The sequence below is a fragment of the Vombatus ursinus genome, unplaced genomic scaffold, assembly GCF_900497805.2.
Source record: "Vombatus ursinus unplaced genomic scaffold, bare-nosed wombat genome assembly UNPS02014810.1, whole genome shotgun sequence".
NCBI classification, from domain to species: Eukaryota; Metazoa; Chordata; class Mammalia; order Diprotodontia; family Vombatidae; genus Vombatus; species Vombatus ursinus.
This window is the reverse complement of record NW_020954588.1, coordinates 17,390,912-17,406,653: the sequence shown is the minus strand read 5'-3', so window position 1 is coordinate 17,406,653 and position 15,742 is coordinate 17,390,912. Positions and strand designations below refer to the sequence as shown.

Genomic DNA, 15,742 nt, shown 5'->3' with positions numbered 1-15,742 from the left:
GGGCTGGACTTGTAGAAAGTTGGATTCAAATTCCATCTCTGACATTTATTAGCTGTGTGACCCTGAGCAGGTCAATTAACCTCTCAGTTCTTTAGACAACTCTCTAACATTATAAAATGGAGAGAAGGTGATAATCTACATTGGTTAGAGGGAGTTCCTTTGCTTGGGAGTGCCTTATGTTCATCCAATTACTGGTCCAGTCTCTAAAATGGCAATAATAATAGTACCTCCTTTTCTAGGTCTTTGTGAAGCTCACTGAAGCCCGGAGATTAACCCATTGGAGGGACCCTGGAGAGCTCTCCCTCTGATTGGATGGCTCTTCTAGAATTTCCCCTTAAGGAGGGTACCAGAGCCAGCCAGCCATGTCTCATTCCTCCCCAAGCAGCACTCTGGACATTTTTTCTTCCATGCTCCTAGTACAGGACACCTTCACGTCTCCCTACCAGCTTTTCAGCCTCCTTTTATATATGTTCTTCCCTCATTAGAGTGTAAGTCCCTTAAGGGCGTGGACTGTCTTCCTGTATTTCTATTCCTAGCATGTAGTATATAACTGACTCACAGTAAGAGCTCAGTAAATGCTTGTGGACTGACTGAGGATCAAATTAAATAATGTATATAAGGCACAATGCAAACCTAAAAACACTGTATGAATATTTCCTTCCCGTCTATACTCTTTGGACAGCTGCATGTTTCCATCTGTCCTGCAAGCTGAACTCTCTTGTATGTATTGTTTCCTCCAATTAAACTATGAGCTCTTTCAGACTCACTTTCCTCATTTATATCCCTAGCACTTAACACAGAATTTGGCACACATAAGTACTTAATAAATGCTTTCATTCATTTGTTCACTGTAGAGGTAGGGGACTATGGGTTAGAATCGCTACATGGTATTTAGGACTTGGTTGATGGGTTAGTTTTGATGAACTGTTTTTTGGATTTTTTGTTTTGTTTTGTTTTGTTTTTTTAGTCTTTATTATAAAAGAGATGACTCTGGGAGAGAGTAGAAGGAAGGAGATACTGAAAAAAGCCGGTGATATAAAACAAAAGACATCATTTTTTTTTAATAAAGTGCTTTTAAAAGAAGGTGATGCAAGGATAAAATAAAGTGCTTTAACATGAGGTGATACAAGTATCAGCCTCTACCTAGCCCGGGGTGATTTCAGTGAACATGCCTCTCACCAGCATATGTGCCTCCCTCCATTCCAGCCTGATGTCCTTTGGAGGACTCTTCTTTTTACTATTGTCGTTACCTTGAGAGAATTTTTAAAGCTGTACGAGGGAGACTTCTCGTGCCCGTCTGCACTGTCCTCTCGCTTCTTGCAGAAGAGCAGGAGCTTGGCGTAGAGGAAGAGGTGACGCTGCATGGGTTTGAACCTGGCCAAATCCTTGACCTTGTTGTGGCCCTTCTTGTGGTCGGTCCAGACGCTGAAGGAGCCCTGCATCAGCAGCTTGCCCAGCTCGTGAAGGTCTCCCTGGGGGACGCACAGAGACACAAGGAGAAGGAAGCTGATGTCCACGAGGGAGGGAGAATCCTCATAGGATCCGAGATCCCGGCATCAGCAACTTAGAGCTACAAGGGACTTAGACGTCATCTCATACGACTCCCATATTTTACTTTAAAAAATACCCACACATTTTATCGATACTTTTTTATTGGTACTTAAATACTTTCTATCCCACTCTGGACCAAATCCTACCTTGCGACCATCAGAAACAATTCAGGAAAAATATTCAAGTCAGAGACTGTGCCTGACAATGGAAACAACCATCGCTGCCAGTAGCAGCCTCTACCTGTCTGACATGAGGCTGAAGGTATGTTGCATCATCTCCTCAGCTAGGTAGCTCAGTGAATACAGAATTCTCAGCTCCACCGGGAATCGGGAAGACCAGAGTTCAGATCTGACTTCAGACACTCCCCGGTTGTGTGACCATGGGTAAAGTGCAAAATAGGGGAGATTAATAGCACCTATCTTCACAAGATTGCAATAAGGGTCAAATGAAGTAATAAAAGAGTTCAGAACAGTGACCGGAACAAGGGAGATGCTTAATAAAGGCTTATTTCCTTTTTCTCTTGGTTTGTCTACTACTCAACAGTTTAACTTCCTTTTAGGGACCTGTCATTTCTATTGCAAAAGTCATTGTATGTGTAATGGGGGAGAGAAGTTGTTTCTCCCACCTCACCTTGACCTACTCTGGTTGATGTAATCACAGAAAGTAAGGCATAGATAACAGAATTAATGAGATATTGATGGGTAAGCCAACTGCTAGGAGGTAACCATGCCTAGTAGTTATCTCTAGAAATTGTGAAGAGGTTTCTCTGAAGAAATTGGAAGGATAACTGGCCCTTGGCTGGCTAAAGGCTGGCTACCCAGCTGGCCTTTCAGCCTTGGAGGCAGATGAGGTTCATGCAAGACACACTGAAGATACCAAACACCTTGTGGAGTGCGGTCCCTGTGCCTCTGCCGGAGGCATCTCTCTGCCTTCTCCTACCCATCCCCAATCAGAAAAAGACACTCCACCTATTGGGAAACAGAGTCAGAGAGTTGTGGGTGGGAAACCGATTTGAGTAACGGGACCCTTGGTAGCAGACACTAGAGATGACTACAGATTCAAGAGAGGACCTGCCCAGGCCATCAAGAGCCAAGCTACAGCACGAAGCAGGTCCAGGGAGAGCAGACAAGCGAGCTGCTCAGACCTGCCAGGGTCTAGAGTGAGAAAAACAGGGCAGGAGGGAGCCGGCAGGACCCAGCAGGACCCGATGTAATCAATGTGCATTTGCCCCACTACCCGTATGTCCTCATCTGCACCTGCTCTTCCTGCTGACATTGGATAAATCTTTGGGAGAGGATGTCCCAGGTTTATGAGGGGAATGTTGTGTAGCTACTCTTCTCACTACCCCAGCGAAGTAAAATGCCTTTACTTTGAGTTAATTGTGTCTGATTACTTTGAACTTGAGGTAATAACCACCCCCTTTTGAGCTCAACCCGCAAACCTGTAAGGGATGAATTGTGGAGGTAGCCCAGAGGATATGACAGAAGAGAAAGAAAGAGAGACAGAGAAAGAGAGAGAGCTACAGCTGTATATATTAAATATATGCATATATACTGATTATACATACACACACACACACACACATATATATATACATATATATATATATATATATATTATAGGCATCTAGGTGGTACAGTAGATAGAGCTCCAGGCCTGTAGTCACCCTTAGACACTTACTAACTATGTAACCATGGGCACAGCCATTTAACCCTGTTTGCCTCAGTTTCCTCATTTGTAAAATGGAGATAATAGATAATAATAGTGCCTACCTCACAAAGGAGGTATCAAGTGGGATAATATTTATAAGGAGCTTTGTAAACCTAAAGCACTATATGAATTCTAGCTATTAATTTGCACTAATGGGACTGTGGCAGGAGTTATCTAAATCAAGAGATATCTCAAAAAATTCTCATTTGACATTATCATGAATGGCATGCTTCCCTGCCCCACCCACCTTCTTCAGGTACCAGCAGATTTTTGCCTAATGTGAACTAATATTACATTTGCTTCACAGACGGCAGCAGGGGTGGTAGTGATGAGGGAATCAGGAAGCAATACGGGTGAGCATGTTGGGGTGGAAATTTTACTGATGAGAATTCACCAAGTGAGCCACTCAGGGGATCAGGGGATCACCAATCCAGAACTGGAAGGGACCTCAGAGGACACTTAGTCCAACTTACTCACTTTATAAATAAAGAAATTGAGGCCCAGGAAAGTCAACTGACTTGCCCAAAGTCACAAATCAAGCACCAAGAGCAGATCAGAAATTTAAGAAGAAAATTCAAGGGCAGCAGAGATTGGTCACACATACAAATAGTAAAGCCTTTGCTCTCAAGGAGCTCGGATTCTAAGGGGAGAGACAACACATATAGGAAGGCTCAGCTGCCAGGCAGATGGCAAGGCCCACTGGTACAGTATAATGGGGACTGGCTGCTACACAGAGCACCTCTGCCATCTTCTCCCCATGTGGAGACAAGTGATGGTGTGTGCTAGAAATGCCTTGGAGAGACATGGAACATGTGTAGATACTTTGTAATTGGTTTTGGTTGCCTAACCACATGATGTATAGAAGGCTCTTTGGTCGCTAAGACATTCCAAAAGGATTAGCACTGAAACCTTTGTCACTTTTCTCTTTGCCTATACTTTGGTAATTTGACTCCACTGATGGTTTCCGGTGACAGACAGTGATGTGAGGGGAGAGACCTTTGGCAGTCATTTAGTAACTGAACGTGAAGCTGGTGGGGCCAATCTTATGTAGAAACTAAGTTTTGTCTGAGCCCATTTTCCCTGGAAATCAAGGTGGGGTAGGGGAGAGTATACACACCTGAGCTATTGGAAGGAAATGTACTTTTGTGATTGCTCTATCTTTAAAGGAAAAATTCCTTTGTAAAGTCTAATTGGTGGTAAGTGGTTAAATGGAACCAGGATGCTACTCATTGGCACTTAACAGTGGAGGAAACATAACTGGGGAGGGGGTGGGGCTCAAGATGATAACATTAGAGAGAAGCCATCCTGAATCCTTTGGGAGTACCCTAGAGGATTGAGGAACAACAAAAAAAAAACAAATAAACAAAAAAAATTGAGTGCATTGTGTGAAGTCAAACAATCACATGAACATCTTTTACTGCTGGCCTCATTAATCATTCTGGTGACCATATGACAGCTGTTGGCAAACCCACCATCAAAAGAGTCAGGAAACACACTTGGGTAAAAAGATTGTTGTTACAAAGTCCAGCACAGAAGGCAAACGCCATGGCGTAGTGAAGTCACTGGCCACAATAACCTGGTGGAATTGGATCCTTCTTTTCCCACTGAATCTGTCAATCTCGAAGGAGGTTGAGAAGTTGCCCAAGTCTTCCATTGGGCTATTACTCTTGGGGGAAAACATCTGAGCTCTTTCTAACCACCCAGCATTGTGCAAGGTGTCCTGGGAAATACAGAACCCATCAAGATCCACTCCTTCCCTTTGGGAAGCTTACAATGAATATCCACTCATCTTTTAATCATTTGTTGGGGAAGGGAAAAGGTCCTTCCATCTCACATTTCCAGAAGCAGGGTCGCCATGCCTCCATGGGGATTGGCATCAGACAGCAAAAGGTACATGCCTTAAAGACCGGGTCCTCCCATTACAATCACAATACTTCCTCTGGCATTCAATCCCATTTTTTAAAAGCCATTTGTTAGGGCATGGTGGTGCATACCTGCAATCATAGATACCAGGGAGGCTGAGAGGCTAGAGGATCTCTTGAGCTCAGGAGTTTTGAGCTGTAGCAGGCTGGGCTCATCAGGTGTTCCAACTAAATTTGAGACTGATACGGTGAGCTGGGGTAGGGGGTTGGGGAGACCAGGTTGCTTAAGGAGGGGTTCAGAAAAGGAGCAAGTTAAAGCTCCCATGCAGATCAGGGCAAGATCAGGCTGAGGGAGGAAGGGAGACCTGGTCTGAAAGACATACCAGCAACAAGAGCTATCTGTTAGGCATTCATAAGACACGATGAAAAAATGGGCCTGTCCCTACTCTGAAGAGGTTCGTGTTTTAGGAGGGGGAAGTGGGATTATATTTATGAGGGGCAATGATTGGATTAGATGGGCTCTCATGCTCCAGGTCTGTGATCCCACGGTCCTGTGAGTGATCCACTTTGTGAGTTGTATACAAACGGATATGACAGAGTCTGACGGAGTCACACACGCGCGCACACACACACACACACACTCGTTTCCACAGGCTTGTAGGAGAAGAGCACCATTAAACTCTGTGTTTCCATTTTCAACCCTCAGACCAACCTGCTTTGATTCCTTCCTGTTGCTGTTTCACAGCCAGAGCTAGATCAGAAAGCGCTGAGAGGAAGAGGCCACGTTGGCGGTCAGGTACCCCAAGCTCAAGGCTGGCCGGTTCTCCGTGTGACTGCGACTAAGGCCTTTCCCTCCCTGGGTCCCACCCTGAAGCTGTCAGGGATATTTCACACTTATCACTGGGAATGACATAGGGTTCCCAAAAGTGATGCTGAGGTCCCATGATGCCGCCAAACCCAGATAATTAGATCTCATCTTTCCAGGGGCCACCATATCCCTCCCACCTAAGCTTGGCGAGCAAGATGAATCATCTTGTGTGCCAACAGGCTTGCATCTGTCCAGATTTAATTAGAGGAGATGGCTGTTTCCTAACATTTCACACATGCCTTTTCCTCATTATTTCCTCCTCTCTTATATGATTTAAACTTGGATGGTAAGTATCTCATTCCTGCCAGTGGCCTTCCGGGCACTGCTCTGGTATGTGAAAATGGGTATTTAATAAGAATGCTTCTGTTTACCAAGAAAGAGACAATGCTAGGAAGCTAATTCTTCCTCCCAGGGCCCATATGAACTCCCATCACTCCCTCTGCTAGCTTGTTTGGGATAATTCCTGGAATGTAGGGATCCGATCTTAATTGTCAGAGACAGAGCCTTGTACGCAGTAGGCACTAGCTGTGTGTGTGTTGAATGTAGCTGTATAAAGTTACGGGGAAATCTCCCCAATAAAAAGGCAGATGAGTAATGTAGTGGATAGAGCACTGGGCCTAAAGTCAGGAAGACATGAGTTCAAATTTACCTCAGACACATCCTAGCTAGGTGATCCTGCTGCTAAACTCGTGTCTGCCTCAGTTTCCTCAACGTCACCCTACCCAAATGAATTCTGACCCCTAGATTTCTGTTCTATCCAGATGAAAACAACTCTGGCCTTGAGGGAAAGCAAAATACCTGAAAATGCTAAAAAACAACTCTGAGTCATGAAGCTCAGTTTTATAATGTTTCTACTCCCCACCCCGAGAAAAAGAATTTTTTTTTGTAATAATTACTTGCTCCTTTCTTGCCTTCACTTTTTTCTCCTCCCTGACGCCCATCCTCCTCCTTTCTGACTTGCCCTCTGCATGAAAGGATAACTCTCACATCTCCGGAGGTCCACACCTACCTCATAGCCAGTGATTGCAATCTGATGCATGGAGTCATTGACTGATTTAATGATATCCAGGACAGTGGCCAGGGCTTCTTCCAGCTCTGCTGTGTCTTCTGAATTCTTGCTACACTTCAGCATCTCCTATGGGAACCAAAAAATCATATGGGAAGTCAAAAGGCCCAAGATCATCCCAATCTATTGTGATAATGGCCCCTAGATCTTGGACAAGACATTGACCCAGAAAAGCAGCCCCAGCCCCAGCTAAGGGGACAGAGGTGAGTCAACATTTGGCTTTTAGATGAGCCACAGAATTGATTTCTACATCACTTGATGATGTTGGCAAGGAAGATAAGACCATCTTTCCTAATTAATAGGAAAGACCTAGACACGGAAAATGCATGTGTATTTTTCTTCCTGCAAGGCAAAGAGTCCAGGTATTTAAAATATAAAGAAAGCAAACCTTTCAAAACAACCTTCTCCTTCTTGGAAGACACAAGGCAAGAAATGTTTTGCTTTTTCTTTTCTTTTTTTTTCTTTTTTTTTTTTTTGCCTAGGCAATGGGGTTAAGTGACTTGCCCAGGGTCACACAGCTAGTGTTATGTGTCTGAGGTCACATCTGAACTCAGGTCCTCCTGACTCCACGGCTGGTGCTCTATCCACTAGGCCACCTAGCTGCAAAGAAACTTTTTTTTTTTTTTTTTTTTTTAGGCAATTGGGGCTAAGTGAGTTGCCCAGGGTCACACAGCTAGTAAGTGTCCAGGGTTTGATCTGAGACCGGATTCGAACTCAGGTCCTCCTGACTTCAGGGCCAGTGCTCTATCCATTGTACCACCTAGCTGCCCCCAAAGAAACTTTTTTCTAAGATTTAGGAGACAATCTTATTCCTGTTATTTTCATTGCCTTGGGAATAGCTAAATGCAGATGGGACCCTACAGTCGTGGATTCAGAGCCAGGACGGGCTTCAAGAGGGCCACCGGTCCAATTTCTCTCATTTTACAGCTGAAGAAAGCGAGGGACGGAGAGGCTGAGTGACATTCTCACAGTCATGCAAGAAGGAAAAGGCACAGCCAGAACTGGAACCCAAGTCTTGTGATTCCCAGTTCCGTTGTACCTGCCATCTGTGTTTATCACGATGGACACAACCAAAGTAAGCCTCTCACCCAGATTTTAGGTCTAGGATCCTTCACTTATGACCATCACAGACAGATAAAGATAAGGGCTCTCAGAGGCAACTCGAGTCCAGATCTCTCATTTTACAGATAAGGAAACTGAGGCCCATTGAGATTAAATGACTTGCCCAAGGTCACACAGGTAGCAAGCATCAGAAATGAGATTTGAACCTAGGTCCTCTGACACTAGGAAGGGAAGCTGTTCCCACTGATATCTTTACCCATTAGGCAAGTATACACATGAAATCAAATTTTCCTTTCCCTAGCTCTATGCCAAATCACATTTGGTCAAATACTTGCAAAACATAAAACACTTTGCATTACGGAGAGCTAGGGGCAGCTAAGTGGCGCCATAGCCCATAAAGCGCTGGGCATGGAGTCAGGAAAACTCATCTTTCTGAGCCCAAATCCAGCCCTAGACACTTATTAATTGTGTGACTCTGGGCAAGTCACCTAACCCTATTTGCCTCAGTTTCCCCATCTGTGAAATGAGCTGGAAAAGGAAATGGCAAACCACTCCAGTGTCTTTGTCAAGAAATCCCCAGACGGGGTCATGAAGAGTCAGACTTGACTGAACAATAATAAAAACAACAAGGGGTGGAGAGGATAATTGCTAATTAAAAGACCAAAAAAGCTGTGCTTATTGATTGGCTCAATAAACACATGATCAGGAGAATTGTAGCTAGGAAAGTTTACCTTTGTGATTTCAGTGTTCAATCCACAGGCCCCATTCACGGGCTATTTACCTATCCCCTACTAAACACTCAAAGGTTCTTGTTTCTGGCTCGATTTTGAAGTAGTCCTACAAGGCCTGAGTGCTGTTTGCTCACTAAATGCCCCCTTCACTTCTTCTGCCAAGAACCCAAGCGAGGCAGTGGCTCCATGACGGGGAACTCACTGGGCATTGGTAGCCTTGGTTTCAGAAACACATAGCAGCAGGCCAGTGAATGGAGGTGCTCAGGTGTTCCATTGCACAATAAGCCACAATTTCTTACCTTCTTAAAAGCAAGATCCTGCAGTTCTTAACGGAGTACTGGCCTTGCCGTTACTCTACCGTGGAAAGTTATAAAGAAAAAGATATACAGGCAGGCTGGGCCCAGTCATGACTTATTCGGCATCCTCCTCCCCCTACATTTTCCCCACAGAGAGTGAGTGACAAAGAAAACCCAGGCCTCTGGACTCTAGATTCAGCATCCTGAGCCCCTTTACCATGAGTTCAAATCGAGACTCTGACACTTAGTAGTTTGGTAACTTTTGGAACACAACTATTCTGAACCTCTGACAATCCCTAAGACTTATCTACTAAGTCATAGATTGATCTGGGTTGGTAGACAGAGTTCCCACATGATGAGTTTCCCATGCTAAAAGATCATGGATTCTTGGTATTAGCATACAGGGTGTCCCAACGGTCTTATTGCATTTTTAAATAGCTTAAAACTACGTCCAATTTTAAGCTGTTTTAAATTGCACTAAGACTTCTGGGACATCTGTATGTTTCCATTATAATGCCCACTGAGTAAAATTCGTTCAGTTCTTATTTAACAAAATATTGTCATTTCTGGGGCATTTTGATGCTTTATGGAAACAATGGGATAGAAATCTATAAAATGAGAGGGTTGGACTAATTAGATGATGTCCAGTGTCTCTTCTAGTTCTAAATCCCGTGGTCTTATGCACACTTGATATCAGGACTGCCCTAGAAAAATCCCCGATATATGGTGACCACATCCATCGTCCATTTTTCTGAAGTACAAAATCGTGGCCTCATTTCCTTTACCTTTAAAAGCAGCTGGTACTTTGTGATTCTCTGGACCGGTTTTAAGAGGTAAGCATCCAGGGAGAGTTTGTGGTCCAACTTGCGCTGACATTCCTTTGGAAAACAAAAAGGAAAGGAAAGGAAAAAGGTAGAGAAAGGAGAAGCATTTAGACAAGCGTGGCTAAAACAGGCCCTTGGCTGCTGGGTTGATCAGTTTTTCTCATTTAACCATGTGGTTCTCCAGTGTTTGGAGTGAAACGTGTAGGGAAGAGAGGGAACAGGAAATAAGGTAGAAGTGGGATGGCTGCTTCCACTGGAGAGCTGAGGAGGTAGGGAGTTTTGTCCACGGACACAGGCCTTTTATGAGCAAGTCTACTAGCAGACAAGAGAACTTTAGGTTCTTCTGAAGAGGACAGAGGCCTGGTGAGAGAAATTTACACCCTTCTCATGTGTGCTGGGGTCTGGTGGAAACCACACAGTTGACAGTATGTTCTTTCCCATGCTGAGCTCAGCTTTCAAGACACCTCCTATCACCAAGGTAAAACTGATTAATTTTATTTCATAGCTACAACCCCTCCTCAGCTGAAGGAAGGATCTTTCCATAGAGACTGAAAAGAAGGCTGAAGTAATGACTTTGGACCCAGAGTCTGATTTATTTTCACTTCTCTTTATATCTCTTCTCCAAAATACAATGGACTCTTTTAATCAAGTAAGTCATATTGGCCCTATGACCAAATTCCTCTGAGCAGATGACAAATTCTGGGGTTCTTTACATGGTGATGACAATGATGATGATGATGATGATGAGAAATAACATCCTGGAGTAATGGACAGAGAACTGGCCTTGAAACCAGTAAGACTTGAGTTCAAGTCCTGCCTTTGATACACGCTGGTTATGTGATCTGGGCAAGTCATTAAACTCTCAGTGGACCAAAGTCAGGTTTATTTTTCATCTCCACTATCAAGAGATTATTATCATCTACTGTCTCTGCTTTATGTGTTGTCTGAAAAAAACAGACTAGATGCTTTTAATCAAATATGTCACTTTGCTCTAGGATCAAACTCTTAGGAGTAGATGAAAAGATCTGGGTTTCTTTAAAGAGTGATAGTGATGAAGATAATAATAACAATACTGGCAGAGTGAGGATACAGAGCTGATTTTAAAAACAGGAAGACTTTGGTGCAAGCAATGCTTCTGATGCCTATTGGCTCTGTGACCCTGGGGAAGTCACTTATTCTAGGAAACTCCCTAAATCGAGACAGTGCTGATCTCCATTGGGAGAAGGAATCTCTTCACTAGGTTTTCCTTGTACCAATAAAGTCACAGGTTTGGACCAAACAAACAAATGACATTTTAAAAAAAATTGTATAGTATTATGCGAAGCTTTCTTTCTCTCTCTCTTTCTTTTTCTTTCCTTCTTTCTCTCCCTTCCTTCCTTCCTTCCTATCATCTATGTTTATCTATCTCTATACTATCTATCTATTCTATCTCCATTTATCTACCTATTCTATCTATCATCTATCTTATCTACCTACTATGTCCCTCATCTTTCTCTGTCTCTGTCTCTTTCTGTCTGTGGGTGTGCGTCTGTCTGTCTCTTTTGTTTCACTTAAGTCTTACAACAGTCTTGTGAGGTATACGACATTGATATTACTACACTCACTTTACAGATGAGGAAACAAACTTAGGTGAAATACCTTGCCCAGGGTCACAGAGCTAGTAATCATTGAGAGGCCAGATTCGAACCCAGGATGGCCCCTGTGATTTTGAGTCCAGAGCTTGAACCTCTGTACTATAGGAAGAATGGTGGTTGCTTGCTTAAGGCTCTCAGGGATTTGTATTGAGCTGTACCTGAAAGAAGATGCTGTCTCCACATTGTCTCCACAGTGTTTCAGACCGTGGCTTATTTTGACAGTATTTTTCATAGACCTGAAGATCCTCTTTCTGAAAAGGAGGAAAAAAGAAAACAACAAAAACAACCGAGTGAATGTATATCAGAAAGCAGCTAGTTGGAAAGTTGGAATAGTTGATCAATCAACAAACATTTATTAGTCACCTACTGTGTGCCACGTGCTATTCTAGACCCTAGGGAGACAAAGGCCAAAAAAATAATGAAATAATCCCTGCTCACAAGGACCATATGTTCTAAGCCACTGGTGTCAAACTCAGATAGAAACGGGAACCACTCAGTCCGGTATAAGGATCCCTGCAAATGCATGCTGACTTAGAAAACCACGTATTAACATTCTCAGTGTTTTATTATATTTGTATTTATTTGGTTAAATATTTCCCAGTTACATTTTAATACTGTTTGGGGCCTCAGGCTGTATGCACCTTGGTGTCTGTGACACCTCTGTTCTAAGCAATGTTGTTAATTCCAAACAATTCTTATTCTTATCGTTTTGTCTGGAAAGTGAGGAAAATATATGAAAACCACTGAACTTTCGAAATCCTTGCACATTCTGGACGTCTTTATACCAAGGAAACGCCTTTCCCCTCATCCTTTCCCAGTATGTAGGTTCTGGCCAGTAAATTCATCCTCTGTGGCTAGGGCCCATGGTTCTCCAGTTGTTAACCACGCCTTTTCTCCACACCTGGTACTATCAATGCACAAACTGTTGCTTTGCCTTTCCCAGCTCACCCACAAGCAAAAAGAAACTTCCTTTTCCTCCTCCTTTCCCCTCCTCCCCCTCCTCCTCTTCTTCCCTGCCTGTCTCTCCTGTCTCTCTTTCTCCCTTCTGAATCATTCCCAAGAGGAGTGGTCTTTTAGTTTTTAATTAAAGACATCTGATGGTGGAGAACCCATCCCTTTCCAAGGCAGTCCTTTCCACCTTTGGAGAGCTCCAAGTGTGAGCAAGTTTTTGGTATGCTAAAGTGGAAATCTGCCTGTTCCACACAGCAGTCCTTCAAACATGTGAAGACTGTTATCTGACAGCGTGCTTCAGCAGAAAGAGACCTGCTGTTGGAGTCGGGGGTTGTCGTTTAGTTGTGTCTGACTCTTTACGACCCCATTTGGGGTTTTCTTGCCAAAGATACTGGAGTGGTTTGCCATTTCCTTCTCCAGCTCATTGGACAGATGAGGAAACTAAGGCAAAACAGGTTAAGTGACTTGCCCAGGGTCACACAGCTAGTAGGTGTCTGAGGTCTTCTCCACTGTGCCACCTAGCTGCCCTGGAGTCAGAGGACCTGGGTGCAAAGTCCACCTCTAGGATTCACTACCTGTGGACCTTGGACAAGTCACTTAGTCATACTACACCTTTTTTCCTTATCCGTAAAGGGAAGGGGGTTGAACTAGATGGCTTTTGAGTTACTGGCCACCCAATGAAATTCAGGGTCTCTGACAACCCTGCCCCAACAGGCCATCCCCTGGCCCTTCCAACTCTGGCCCTAGGATTCTCTGCCTGCCTCCCTCCCTCCCCCAGCCTTCTCTTCTCCAGGTTAATACAGCCACCGTTCCACCAACCACGCTTCCTGCCTCTCAGTCCCAACATGGCTGCTTACATGGCTCTTCCTTAAACCTCCTCGGGGCAGCTCCTTCTGAGGAGGGCACAATGCTGTAGGGAAGGCCAGAACTCTAAAGGTCACCATTACAGGGCCATAGATTTTTGAGCCTAAAGGGACCTTAGAGATCAGTAACTTCAACCCCTTCATCTAACAATGAAAGAAATAGAGGCAGAAAGGAGTTAAGTGGTTTGCTGAGGGCCATATAACTAGCAAGTGTCCAAGGCAGGATTTGAACTCAGGTCTTCCTAATTTCAAGTCTTGCTGTGGCACCTGGCTGAGGCAGGGACACAGGAACAGATTCTCACCACGTGGGGTCTGTGAGAGAGGCCTTGTTTCAGTGCCTGGTCTATCTAATGGAAGAGGCAAAGGATTAATAATTCTAAGTAGGTCCTACTCAGGGAGGACAGATGGAAAATGAATGATTGTGGGGAAGAAAGGATATTGGTCTATACAAAACTCTAATACGGGAGGGCAGCAGGCGCTTCTTCCAAGCAGAGAGCTTGGTTGTTCTACCTGTAAGAATGTGTGGCATGATTTTTTTAAGCCAATCAGGGTTAAGTGACTTGTCCAGGGTCACACAGTTAGTAAGTGTCTAAGCCAGATTTGAACTCAGGTCCTCCTGACTCCAGGCCCAGTGCTCTATCCACTGAGCCAGCTAGCTGCCCCTGTGTGGCACAAATTCTGTGCCTTGGAATTTTGGATCCGGGGAGGGAAAAAAGGATAAGACTGGCTCTGTTTCTTAAATCTCTATTTCAGGAATCAGCCACTCCAAGCACAAAGTTTAGCATAGCCAATCGAGGTCCCTCTCTGGCTTTCTGCTCACCTCTAAACCCCCTGTCACATTTGGAGATGGGTATTTTAACTGGGTTAATGATGGCCCTAGTGCTCAGATGGAGATTCCTTAGAGGGGCTGGTGTGTAGAGGGATGAGAGGCAGCTAGGTGATATAGTGCATAGAGAGGGCTGGATTTGGAGTCAGGAAAAACCAAGTTCAAATCCAACCTTAGACACAGCTTATTAGCTGTGCGGCCCCGGGCAAGTCACCTGACCTCTATGGAAACCTTGGAAACCCAACTCTAAGAAAGGACCAATGGACAGAGAAATCCTGCTTGGCCCTGTGCCCACAGATCCTCCCTCCCACCTCCATATTCTTCATAGTTCAACTGAAAGGATTTGAAGACAGCAAAATGATGAAAGGAAACAGTTCTTTTGGGCAGGAAACACAGTGGTTTGGCCTCCTCAGGTTTCCTCAGAAGCATTAACCAATGCCAGAAGTGTATCCGGCCTCAGACTATAATGACCGTTCTACCACTGCCTGCTCTCTCTAACCGTCATCAGTTCCCTCATTTTTAAAACGAGGGCGTTGGATGAGATAATCTTTAAGGTCCCTTTCGGTCCTTAAATTCTAGGCTCTTTAAACATGGCAGCCAATGGGGCAGATGGCAGCAGGGAGAGTTCTCAGATCTCTAACCTTACTTCATGTCACAGTTCCTCAACACTCCTCCATTCCACCTAGAGAAGGGGCCGCAAATTTCCTAATGTCACATAGAGGAAGACAAACCAACCCCCATGTGTCGTTTATCTATAAGCACATTGTGTAACATGGGCAGAATCTGGGCCTGCACTGGGCAACTAGGTGGAACAGTGGATACAGGGCTGACCCATGTCAAGAAGACTCATCTTCCTGAGTTCAAATCTGGCCTCAGACACTTACTAGCTGGGTGACCCTGGGCTACTTTCCTCATCTGTCAAATGAGCTGGAGAAGGAAATGGCAAACCCTTCCAAAAACCCCAAATAAGGGTCACAAAGAGTCGGACACGACAGAAAACGACTGAACCACAGAAGGGTCTGCATCACGTCCGTGGTTAGGGTATAAAAGGGGACGTGGTCCAGGCGCCATGACATAAGCTTGGCCTCCTCCTCCTCCAGAATATTTGCATGTGTCCTCCCATCGCTCAGGCCACTGATCTGTGATTTGTATGTCTGTATCTTTTCTTCTTGTTGTTGGTTTTTTTTTTTTATTGTTCCCACTCTCCCAGCACTCGGAGTGCAGCTCCTACAAGCATTTTACTTCCTGCACATGGTCCCTCCCAGGAGACTTGGAAGCCTTTACTTTTTTGGGGTGGGGGGGAGAATGGGAGGAGCCAGTTTGTCTTTATCCGAGGATGAGGAACCTTCGGCCTTGAGGCTGCACATGGCCTCACCCTCTTTGCCCACCATCGTTTGTCACTTCACCTGTAGCAGAAGCTCCAGGTTCCTCCCTTAAGTGGAATGCCATTCAGACCAGCTGACTCAAACAGTGAGTCAGAGCTTCCAATAATAACTGT

At 44.5% G+C, this 15,742-nt stretch overlaps 1 protein-coding gene across 1 annotated transcript in view; it reads right to left on the bottom strand.

Annotated features, from left to right (window-relative positions):
* Nucleotides 1-15,742, bottom strand: part of MCF2L2 (MCF.2 cell line derived transforming sequence-like 2) — a 359,025-nt gene that overhangs the window by 63,644 nt on the left and 279,639 nt on the right. Inside the window, exons 19-22 of the mRNA XM_027875876.1 lie at nucleotides 11,763-11,855; nucleotides 9,932-10,024; nucleotides 7,001-7,126; nucleotides 1,251-1,472 (exon numbers count right to left, since the gene is read on the bottom strand). Of these exons, the coding sequence (XP_027731677.1) occupies nucleotides 1,251-1,472; nucleotides 7,001-7,126; nucleotides 9,932-10,024; nucleotides 11,763-11,855 (534 nt within the window). The remainder of the gene's footprint in view (nucleotides 1-1,250; nucleotides 1,473-7,000; nucleotides 7,127-9,931; nucleotides 10,025-11,762; nucleotides 11,856-15,742) is intronic.